Below are 12,945 nucleotides of genomic sequence, written 5' to 3'. Positions count from 1 at the left end.
TATCTTATGAAGACTAAATTAACTTCTGAAATATTTCTAGGTTCTAAGTTTCCAAATTTATATGTTAAATTAGAGAACATTTGTTGGATTGGAACCACGTAGGGATTAAGCAGCAAATCAAAAGTGCTTACCGTGGATATTAAGATTAAGCAAACGGGACAATAGTTTCCAGCTCAGGATGCAAAAGAATGAGGATTGATAAATTATATTTTTGTATCGTGTAAAACAATATTCAGTCCACGAGATAGATGTACCCACGGTGGAACTCGAACTCACAATCTTTGGCTTAGGAAACCGACGCCGTATCCATTAGGACAGTAAAATATTTACGGAATTTTACCTGAATAATATTAAAGACGATCTGGAATAATTTGCTAGTGTTTATAACATAAGCAGCTTTCAAGGTCTCAGGATAGTTCTCTAAACATTGCAGTACATTAGTCCCCTTGAACTATACGCATTCCAGAAATAACTCTCCTTTAACTCTAAACATTACAGTACATTAGTTCCCTTCAACTTTAAACATTCCAGAAATAACTCTCCTTTAACTCTAAACATTACAGCTTACATTAGTTCCCATCAACTATAAACATTCCAAAAATAACTCTCCTTTAACTCTAAACATTACAGTACATTAGTCCCCTTGAACTTTAAACATTCCAGAAATAACTCTCCTTTAACTCTAAACCTTAAAGTACAATAGTCCCCTTGAACTATAAACATTCCAGAAATAACTTTCCTTTAACTCTAAACATTACAGTACATTAATCCCCTTGAACTATAAACATTCCAGAAATAACTCTCCTTTAACTCTAAACATTACAGTACATTAATCCCCTTGAACTATAAACGTTCCAGAAATAACTCTCCTTTAACTCTAAACATTGCAGTACATTAGTCCCCTTGAACTATAAACATTCAAGATATAACTCTCCTTTAACTCTAAACATTACAGTACATTAGTTCCCTTGAACAAACATTCCAGATATATCTCTCCTTTAACTCTAAACATTACAGTACATTAGTACATTGCGCACAATTCCGTGCAATTCCGTTGCGTTTATTGCGCGCAATTATTACGGAATTGCGCGCAAGTAAAATCCACTTGCGGTTGGAAACACTACTCATGTCTTAAGGATAAATGGTGTTGATTGTGAAATAACATTCCTTGACAAATTTGAAAATAGTTTTATCTTTAACTCTGAAAATAAGGAAGCATTTAAGGGTGATAAAGTAACTTTATCAACCTACAACGGGAAATATTAGGTATGAAATTTGAAATTTGAATAACAGGTTGATAAATTACCTCAATATAGAATAAAAGCTTATAGTTCATGACAAGAACCGAAAAAATATTTAAAAGGACTGTAAGCGTAATTTCAAGTGACCCTCCATGCAAAAAAAGCAATGCCTGATTTACAATGGTACCCTTAACTCAAACCATTAATCTAACTTCTCCATTTTTTCTGAAAAGTAAGAAATGTGCAAGTCACAGAGAAACCGTAAATGAAAATAAACAGTTTAAATAAACAAAAGCATGCATATCTCATTCATACGTGATTAGACAAAGGTTTTAAGGATACCGTTGTAAATCAGGTAGTGCCATGTACGTTCACATGTAGGTCAGGGTCACTTAAAATTACGTTACGTTAAGAATAAAGATTACGTATTTTCTAATTGATGTTTGGCTGACCTTCATAAACAGATATCAAAGCTTGGACCACTTCTATTGTAGGAGCATAGGTCGCATCCTGGCAAACATTATTATTTAAGAATTCATATTTACAGGGGAAACACTAAAAGAATGGGATCAGGGATTTTAATATCATTTGATACAAGTAGATTTCAGGGTGAAATTTTTGCCTTGAATAAAGTATTTAAATTGTAAACATAATGATTTGACCAGAAAAAAAACAAGTTTACATTTCTGTACATTTCTGAAATTTCATTCTTTGTGTGTAACCCTGTATGTCAAAACTCATGAACTAATATTTGAATAAAAGCAATGTATGTGAATGAAAAGGCAAAAATGTAGAATATTTTTGTTATAAAGGAAAAATAAAACGAGGAAAATAGAAGAATAATTTCAAGCCAGATTAACATTGCAATTGAATTTTTGGCAATTTTTTCATCTTTTTCTACAAAATCTGTTTTTACAATGAGATCCTGAAAGCTCTGGAATGTCAAGACGATATTTAAGTAAACTTATGCACTTATTTAATGTTTGTTATGTCATGAAAAACAACAAATTTTAAAATAAAACGATTCTGTGTACACTGCAAACGCACAGTTGCTGTGTATTATATCATTCCACAATTTTGTAGGTGTCACTGTATGAATATCAGTTTACCCTGAAAGAGAATCCGTCCATATCAAATATAAAGGTGTGTTGGTAGACTGGACTCCCCAGCTGTCTAGTCTTCTCCTTCATTAATACCAGGGATACCTCCAGCAACCTGTATTATTGGAATATTATTCATATCAACATATAACAACAATATTAATATAATGATAAAGATAGTAACAATAATAATAGTTATAATAATAATCATAATAATAGTAATAATATGCTAAGTATATACTGCCTGTCTATTGTCTGTCTGTTTGTGTCCATTAAACGTCAAATGATTGAACTGATTGGACCCAAATTTTGTGTGGGACCTCACATTACCCAAAGGAAGGTTTATGGATGCTTAGAATTAAAAAAGTTTTTTCCAAAATTTTTTGATTTTTGAAAAATTTTGAAACTCCAAAAAAAAATATCATGAAATCTGTGAATATTTTTGTTATTGTTTTATATTGTACAAAGAGAAGATGCTTTCAGATAGAGCGACAATTAAAAATTGAAATAGAAGATGGCCCTATAAAAGTCTAGTAATGATAATTCTAATAATAATAATAATAATAATAATAATAATAATAATAGTTAGTAATAATAATGATAATAATAATCAACTAATAATAATGATAATAATAAATAATAATAATAATAATAATAATAATAATAATAATAATAATAATAATGATAGTAAAACGTTTACCTAATTGTGTAGTCTATAAAATCCTGTTTCGACACCGAAGTCAAAAGACCTTAAAAGTTTAATTATGATTTGTTGTCCACTAGGAACCATGAAGTAACGTAGTTAAAATTCCATCACATATAAAACGAATAAAAAATATTTTAAAATACTAGCTGAAATGCCCGGCGTTGCCCGTGGAAAAAATAAATTTCCTCAAAAAATGTCAGTCCATTCGGTCCAGCCATTTGGCCGGCCAGAGGGAAAATTTATATGAATATCTTGTTTTATTATATAGATCAACTATATACAAATGCGTCGAAGAAATTTTGATGATTATTGAAAATTGAAACTTTCTGATTTTGTATGGACGCTCGTTCTTTGGTATGAGTCGTTTCTAACAATTTTCTCCTAATACAGGCAACAGATAGAAATAAGATTAGTAACGATCACCATGGATTTTTTTTTTGACGCAAGCTTACTCCCTTTCATTTTTTTGCGAACACTCCCTTTAAATAATGCTAAATTTCTTAGATGTTTCAAAAGAAAGAAGTTCTTATAATCTAAGGAGAGTGTATAAGATGAGATTCCCCTTCTAGGCTATCAAAGCATTTTCTCTGAATTACTAAGTTATTATTTCTCACACCGTCCCACTCTTCTGTAATCTCATTCTAATTTTGATTAGGTTAAGTAAGTAAGCAAGTAAGTAATTATTTATGAATTATAACCAAAAACATACATAATTAAGTGTTTCATGATAAAATATTTTAAAACCTCCAAAAAAAAGGTTGTGGGAATATTTCCCCCCAATTCTAAAAAAAATATAAAAAATATAAATCAAAGGAAAATTATTGTTTACATTATATATAATATAAACTGTTTGTGGTGTTTTTCAAAATTCATGAAAAATGTTTGATTAAATTCTATTGCCGCCATCTCTGCAGTTTGAGATAAAAATGATTTATTCCATTTTTCTTTTTCAAGTGCAGTTTTAAAAGATTTTATATTATTATCATTCATATTCCTTTTTTAGATTTTGAAATGAATTTTCGTTGTGTTTTAAATCAAGAATAATTGGTAGAAATATTGTTTTATGGTCTGAAATCGATTGGATATTTAGGATAATGTTTGTATCTTTTGGGTTATCATTGGTTATAATATGGTCTAGGAAACTTTGTATATTTACAAATCGCGAGGCCGCGAAATTTAAATGAAAAAAGCATAAAGTCTGAAGATAATATTTGCATAGTATACTCATTGACAACATCATTGTGTTGCTTAAGATCTATGTTAGTGTCTGAGAAAATATAGGATTTGCAATTCCTGTTATTGCAAATTTCTAAAAAGGATAATAAATCGTTAAAAAATGGTTCAAAGTGATTTGATGAATTATTGATACTGAAATATTTGTTAGATCTGTAATAAGCTGCAACTAAAACTGAGACGTTTTCAAGTTGTATTTCTATTGCAATCCACTCAAAAGTGAAAGTATTTTATTTAAGTAAGCCAGGTATCAATTTTGGAATTCAAGTCTTTTTTACCATTATATTGCAACCCCTCCCCGTTTGATATTTCTCGAGTATTAGTAAATAGTTCGAAATATTTGATAAAGAATAAGTTAGGTATAGAGACATCCCATATTCCTTGTAAAACTAAAACTGATACATTAACTCCTGATTTTGCGGGAGAACATTTTTTTATATTTTTGAGAAAGTAAACGTTTTTGTAAAACATTGTGGCTTATCATTATCATAATTTCTATTTGTTTAACATACCCTAGGTATTAAAGGAGCAAAATAGTTTAATATGTATATTTGTACTGCTCTCTATTGTGTTCAAGGTCCCCCAGATTTTATTATGTACTGACAACATAAATGAATGATCATATGGTTATACATAAAATTGCGTGTTACTATTAAAAGAATATTTCATAAAAATGTTATCTACAGTTTTATTTTTAGAAAAAAAATTCTTAAAAGTATAACAAAAAGTTGTCCAGTAATGCGAATATGATTACATACAATTCCGTTTTACCATTTAAATAAAAGGATTTTATGAACATTATATCTACTTTACACTGATTATTTAATTTCTCAAAAATATAAAAAATGTTTTCCCGGAAAATACGTAGCGGTTTCTATACGTTGGATTTCTATAAGGTTTGACTTCTTGGGTCATATCAACTCCACACTGAACATGTAATCTGATAATTAACAAAGCTGTTTAGAGTATTAGGGTTATATGAACACCTTTAAACAGATTCTTGTAATTTTTAAGCCAGTTATCTACCTCCTACAGCTTTGTTAATGTTTTGTTTTGCAGGGTATAGGCTGATCAGTTCCATCCCCAAGAGATTTATTCAGAGATTTATTCAGAGCTAGGATGACCAAATTTGATAATGTTTAAACTTTAAACCATGTTGTTCTAATATCCTAGAGACAATGTGAAATTAATTTCATTATGATCGGGTATTAATTAAACCTGGAGAAAAAGTGAAGTTTTTTGTGTTTTTTTCAACACACTTTTGTTTTTAATGATACAAGAAATGACCGAAGAAAGAAACGGGTGTATAAAGTTGCAAGGATTATAGAATATAGATGTCTCTAAACTCTGACTTAACCCTCATCCCTTTAGCACTATTAATGTATATTTTAAGATGGGGGAATTCTTCCACTCCCCATCCTAATTCTTTTTCAAAAACTATTTTCAATTATGAAGTGAAGACATTTGAGCGCACTTGTGTAAACCGTTTTTATATTATTATATGAGAAGAAATAAAACTACACTCTATCCCCCCCCCCCTTCCCAACATTAGTGTACAAAAACCTTTAAGATCTGCTGATCCCAGTGGAACTATCCAAACAGGGCAGCCATCTTTATCATATCCGCTCAAACCACCAGGGTAGAACTTTCTAAACAAAACAGAAAACTATAATAATTTGGCCATTTTCTAGCTTGTCTGTGCTATAAAAATTCGCAACACGCTTTGGTGTAAAGACATAGCCTCAAATTACAAAGAACTAGACTGAGAAATGTTTATTTAAAAAAAGTTTTATTTTATTAATTTTAGATTTGACGTTAATAAAAAATTAAAAATAACAGTTTAACTTTAACTGATTTGATTTGAGTCATCTAATTAAATTTGTTCCCAAGTTTTCTACGCATATTTAATAACGGTCAGAAATCCATGGATAAAAAACTAATCGCCATTTTATGCAAAAAGTTAATTTTTTTACCTTAGAACTTCTGGGGGAGTCCAGTTAATTATATGATCTACTCCTCTCAGTTTTCTCCACTCCTGAAGTAAATATGTTTTATCCCTTTCCCGATTGGACTATTTTTGTCTAATATAGATTGGGATGTACACTGTACCTCCCCCTTCATGATTTTGTTCTTAGAATTGAGATAGTGGAGTGTGATACTTTTTGGAAATTGAATTCTTAATCAAATTGAATTCTTAATCAAATTGAATTCTTAATCAAATTGAATTCTTTTAATTTTTTTAGAGGAGTCTCTGCAAGTCATAGTAATGCTGTGTTGAAGATCTGAAAGCTGGTGTTTTTCGTAAAATCTCTTACAATGGGTATTTTAAACAGGAATCAGAGGCAAAAATAATACTTTGGCGGGCTGACGACGCCCCAACAACTTTTTAAAGTGGTTGTTAGAATCTATTTATATATCTTGATTATCCTGTTTGTGTAAGAAAGCTATAAAATATATGTTATTTTTCCAAAATAGTTCACACATATTCTAAATATATTGCGGGTTACAGGTTCCATTTAAAGGATAAATATATCAACGGGAAAAATAATTATAAATTGAAAGGAATACAAGCTACTATTGAAAGGATGTTTGTAAATGAAAAGATTATCAGGATATATTCATTTTGTCCATTCTCACCATGAAACACAAGACAAATGCATTTTAAGAGGAGTATTGTGACAAAAACCAGCCCCCCCCCCCGGGGGTGGGCTGGTTTGGTTCTATAATATGAAAAAAATTATGTAAATTATGATAAACCTGAGATTTGATGAACATAGAAGCAGCAGTTTCCACATTGAACTAGAAAAAACATGTTTTTTATATTCTAATCATTTTTATCCGCTATAATTTTTTCAAGAAGAAATGTTTAGAAAATTATTTTTGATTTTTTTCTAAATAAATGAATCCATACTGTTTGTTATTTCATTAAAATTGTTTGATTTATTGATTGGATTTATGAAACTGATAAAACATTTAACTTATATTAAACAGATTAAATCTTTGATTTTATTTATGGTTGACATTCAACAAAATGTTTTTTTTTGCATTGTTTAATAATAATTAACTGTTAGATAGATTTTGTCACGATTTTATTAAATACCTAGCTAAAGTGCCCGGCGTTGGCCCGGGAATTATTTCAAATTTTCCAAAAAAAAATTAACTTATGTCGAGTTTCCTTGAAAAATTTTAGTTCAGCCGTTTGGCCAGCTATAACAAACAAACAGATATATATTTATATGTATGGTATATATACTAGCTAAAAATGTTAATGAAATGTAATGATAACCAAACTACCTGTGTGGCTTTCAGCCATCTGAAAAGTATGTATGTTGGAGGAATATCGTCTTCATTCTTCAGCTCACTACTAATACGAAGTCTCAAGTCTTCAATCAGCTTAATATCATCTAAATCAAATACTATTAAAATATAGATTCGGAAAAGTCAAACAGAACCAATTGTTCTGGCTTCATCCACCTCCTAGCCAAATAAAAAAATTGCACAAAAAAGAACTGATAATTATCCTCAAACCTGACAGTCACTATATTTAAAAAACAGTCCAAATTCGAAACTTTAGAATTTTCCTAAACGGAGAAGTTTTTATTTCTATTTTTGGTCCTTAATTTCGGACCATTTTGGGCTAGTTTTTTTAAAGATCAATTTAACAGTAACTAGTCATCATAATATTTAAATGGACTGTATTCGTAATTTAAAGTGACCCAAAGATGACAATGCCCGATTCACAACGATACCCTAAAAAGATTTGTCTGATCAAGTATTAAAAAGATATTAATATTAATAATTTTGATGAAAACTGATTATTTTTAATTGTGGTTTCTCCACAAAAGTTAGTTTTCTATACTGCAGGAAAACAAATATCAATTATCAGAAATAAACACCTTTAAACCTAGAAAAACGAAAATCTTTGCATGGAGGGTCACATTTAAGTACGACGCTTACGGTTCTTTAAAGAATGATTAGAAAACAATAATATTTATAGAATTTGGTGAAAATTTCTTGGAATTTAGGACATCAACAGATTCCTTTTTTGATGTTCTAAATTAAATCAAGGGAAGGGAAAATATTTATTTTTAAGTAAAATAAAACTATACTCTATAATTCATGGTTGCATTTAGAGGTGTCCGATTAAAGAAATAGGAGAAGAAATGATGAACATTTTTAACTCATCTTGTTTGGGAAAATGCAAAAAATTGGAGAAAATCATAATTATAAATAATTTTATAAAAAAACCTTTGTTTTCCAGATTTGTTTTTATTTCTGTTTTCTATTTGTGTAAAGTTGTTTCAGTGAAATATATTTTACTCTACAGTTAACGTGAATTATTTACAAAGAAGAAGATTGGAAAAAAAAGCAAAAATAAAAACAAAAAGTAATTTTCAAACTTTTCCAAAATCAGAAGTTTTAAATCTGCTATTAAAAACAATAAAAGGATTCTAAATCAAAGAATCAAAATTTTAACTTAAAAGCTTAAGAAAGAATAGGTGAATGATCTTTAACAAAATTTAAAAACCATTTTTTCTTTATAAATTTCAACTTTAAAAACTTTTAATTTTGTTGATCTTTGTATATGATTCTAAAAACCTCAAGACAATATATTTTTTTTAAATTAACCAACTTTGAGCCAAAATTGTTCCATTAAACTTACAAATTAACATTATGAACTTTTTTTTGATTTAAAAAAATGAATCAGCGCAAACACTTTTAAAAATCAAGAATCACGAAGGGAGGTCGATTTTTCAATGTTTTCGAAACATGTTTTTGCTAGCACTATTGATTTATTATTTACAAAAACGTAATGTTTTGCTTTTTTAATATAAAAATTTTAAGACACAAATTTTAACATTTTTATCAAAAAAGTGCCAAATTGTCCCAAATTTATTTAGACTAAGATGCAATCATTTGTAAAGTTTAAATAAAAATTGCACATTATATTTTTATTTTTACACACTGTTTAATTAAATTGTCCTCTTTTTATAGACAACGAGTTGCAATTTCTCTAAATTGATAGTTTGCAACGTGGAAAACCATTTTAATATTAAACAACACACTCAGAAATCTGAACTTTTGTGTTGAACATTTCGGGATCAAGCATTGATCTCCTTTTTGAATTCCCTTACGATATCCATTGGTAATCGTACCTTGCAGGGATAACGGAAATAAAGAGATCGAGCAATTATTCTCAAATTAAAAGCGCTCACATTGGATATCGAGATCAGGCGTTCATGATAAAAGATGCTTCACACAAAAATAAAAAGTTACGACCTCAAGGATGCATTATTTTTGTATTCACCTGTATTGTTTAGGCTATGATCGGCTTCTATTTGTTTCTTGGATTGTTTTTCATCTCCTTTCTCTTTTGCGGATTTTCCATTTCCGTTTCGGCCATTTTCTACGGGGTTACTGCTTGATGTTAAAAAATCAGCTGACGTGGTAAACGAAGGCATTGAGTTGAAGTCAGCTGATGAATTAAAATCGTCTGATGCAGAAGAGGTGAACGAGGTTCCTCCAGGGGAACCAAGGGAAACAGTCCCTTTCTTCATTTCCTACCTTGATGTATTTTCTTGAGAACAATTGTCTGAAATTATAAGAATTTAATATTCTTTTGTCCTATTAAGGGGAATAATTTAATGCAATATATCTAGCCCAGACGATCCTGGTTAATGCGATTCTTAAAAGATTTAAGTTTCCATACAGAAAACTACAATGATAAACAGAAAATAATGGAATAGGAAGACGACATTATAACAATACATAAGTGTTTCTAATATTGTTACAAAGCAAATAATTTTATGGACACTTTTGCTGTGACTCATGCTCATTGAACTTTTCAAGTTAACTTGATTCTAAAAGTGGTCTTATTATATTCCAGAGTTTTCTGGTTATCACTGTATCAAGTGTCTTGAGTTTAATCTATAAAAAGAAATAGGGTTCGGGCACGTTCTAACTTTTTCTAGCCGTTTCGTTTGTTGTACAAGCTGTACATACATAGAAGAAATTGAACCAAATATTTCGGCCCCCTTCCTGTATTAGTAGAACCCTGGAGAAGGATGAATATACAGAAACCTGATTACTAAAATTGTTTTTATGTTATTTTACACTGAAATAAATTATTGTACAAATTTATTGCACAGCTGTATTTTCTCTACCAGTGAATGCACTGAATTATTCTGATTTATTAAAGAGGTTTTTTACGTATAGAAATGATTATCCTCTATAAACTAAATCTAGTCTGTACGACATCGTTCACGGTTAATTCCAATCGTTAAAAAAGAAAAAAATAACGGGAAATTTTCAACAATTGTTGATGGCTTCAGTTGTTAACGGCCTATTACATTTTAAACGGCGCGAAGTGGCGAAAAAAAATCGCTAAAGGTTATAGAGATTATGGATCGACATAGTTTTTGCACATCATCTGTTCTTTAATTTCAATTACTTTACAAAACTGCAGCGCACATATTAACAAAATATATTTCATATTAGAAACGTACACGATTTATTTATTTATTCCAGATTACGGGAAAAATCTTATAACTTAAATCGTTAGATTCAATCATTTGAAGTATTACAAAACTTAATTTGGGTATTTTCGGTTTGAAATTTAACTCGCCGAAATCGATGAGTTAAATATTTAAGGTGTAGCTTAAAAGTCAGGTTTAAATTAAGTCAGAAGTGGCATTTAAGCTGAAACTTAACATTTAAGTCGGAACTTTTCGTTCTTTAGTAAAAGACTATGATGGTGTAATTCTTTAATATTTCAAACTTTAAATATTTGATTACAGCAGAATTAATAGTTTGAAACAGCAATGGTTTATATTTAGGGTTTTCAAAGATGTAAGGATAAATATTATAAATGCAAGTCTAAATGAGGCAAAAGGAATCGTTCAAAATCATGGTTTTTTAACATATCCTTTGATTCATTTATTTCTTTGATTCTTGAGACTGATCATATATCCATGGACTGATCCCTGTTGGTTTTATTTTATACGTAGATAATATACCAAGAATAAAAAACCTACCCAGGTAACAATTTTGCAGAAAATCCGCGGAAATTCCCAGAATTATATTTCTGTCCCTAGAGAATTATATTTCTGTCTCTAGAGAATTATATTTCTGTCCCTAGAGAATTATATTTCTGTCCCTAGAGAATTATATTTCTGTCCCTAGAGAATTATATTTCTGTCCCTAGAGGATTATATTTCTGTTCCTAGAGAATTATATTTCTGTCCCTAGAGAATTATGTTTCGGTCTCTTGAGAATTATATTTCTGTCCCTAGAGAATTATATTTATGTCCTTAGTTAGAGAATTATATTTCTGTCCCTAGAGAATTATATTTCTGTCACTTGAGAATTATATTTCTGTCCCTAGAGAATTATATTTCTGTCCCTCGAGAATAATATTTCTGTCCCTAGAGAATTATATTTATGTCCTTAGAGAATTATATTTCTGTCCTTAGAGAATTATATTTCTGTCACTTGAGAATTATATTTCTGCCCCTAGAGAATTATATTTATGTCCTTAGAGAATTATATTTCTGTCACTTGAGAATTATATTTTACAACTTTTAGAACGAGTTAGATTAACTTTTCACTATTTTAATAGGAAATGGACTTTGTATTTGTTGAAACTATCTTTTTTTTAGTTTTCTAGTTAATTTGGTTGCTTACTTTTTAATTTCAATAAAAGGGGAACTTTGAAATTTTAAATCGATTTTATTTATCAAATCTTTTTTCTCTATCATTATATTATAATATTTTCCACAACTAAATAAACGGTTTTTAAGAGTAGTTTTAGTACTGGCATTTAATAAAAAACATTTGAAAAGGTTATATTTATAAGTTCGATGGTTTATTATTAATATTTTATATGTTAGAGAGTACACATTTTCTTTCTTTTTAGTCTAATTTAATAAATTATAGAAAAATGCACAAATTTTACAAAAAATAACTGGTTTCACTTTACATTTTAAACAGACTTTTAGTTTTCTGATTACATTACATATTTGTAATAATAGATACAAAAAATAAGGTATCTATATATATATATATATACTTTGCGTCTGGGTGGTTGTTTGGTAATGGTAAGGTAATTACAGCATTTACGTATTATTGGGAAAGCCAATTAAATCTTAAAATAAACCTGAATCAATAATGTGGAAGAAATCGACGTTTTTCTAGTTTTAAAACTTTTCAATTCTGTCAACTATCTCTTTGAATTTTGTATATGGATTTCTGCAAGTTAATTATATATATAGAAACCATAATTAAAGATAGTTAATCTTCATAGAAAAGCAACTTGGATAGCGGTTATAATTCAAGGAAATTTATTTTAGGGGTGTACGCATCTTTTGTACAGCTGTGTAGTGTGTACTGTCTCTGGGCGGTAATGTTAACACAAGACGGATGCCACAGCCTGACATAGGATCCATCTTTCACATAAAAAAAAATCAATGAAATATTCTGGTCATAGGAAACTATGATGTGAATTATAAAAATTTTCAAAATTCAATGCTTTTAATTTTTTCCTCCTCGGATACTAATATGTACGCAGAGTATACACAACTGCAATTAACTTTCCTTGCATTATAAACTTGAATAGCTTATTCATTCGTGGTCAGCCAGTGATCAGTTTTGAGGGAACCGTTGTAAA

At 29.4% G+C, this 12,945-nt stretch overlaps 1 protein-coding gene across 1 annotated transcript; it reads right to left on the bottom strand.

Annotated features, from left to right (window-relative positions):
* Positions 1-921: 921 nt before the first annotated feature.
* LOC111695419 (SEC14-like protein 3) lies at positions 922-9,898 on the bottom strand. The gene is made up of 9 exons (XM_023464742.1): positions 9,589-9,898; positions 7,575-7,684; positions 7,038-7,079; positions 6,254-6,315; positions 5,844-5,929; positions 3,042-3,090; positions 2,351-2,456; positions 1,694-1,751; positions 922-1,004 (listed from the first exon to the last, which is right to left on the bottom strand). The coding sequence occupies exons 1-9, from the start codon at positions 9,836-9,838 to the stop codon at positions 943-945; spliced, it is 825 nt and encodes a 274-aa protein (XP_023320510.1). The 5' UTR covers positions 9,839-9,898; the 3' UTR covers positions 922-942.
* Positions 9,899-12,945: the final 3,047 nt, after the last annotated feature.

Source organism: Eurytemora carolleeae, unplaced genomic scaffold (assembly GCF_000591075.1).
Source record: "Eurytemora carolleeae unplaced genomic scaffold, Eaff_2.0 scaffold34, whole genome shotgun sequence".
Classification (NCBI taxonomy): domain Eukaryota; kingdom Metazoa; phylum Arthropoda; class Copepoda; order Calanoida; family Temoridae; genus Eurytemora; species Eurytemora carolleeae.
This window is presented reverse-complemented; position numbering and strand designations above follow the sequence as displayed.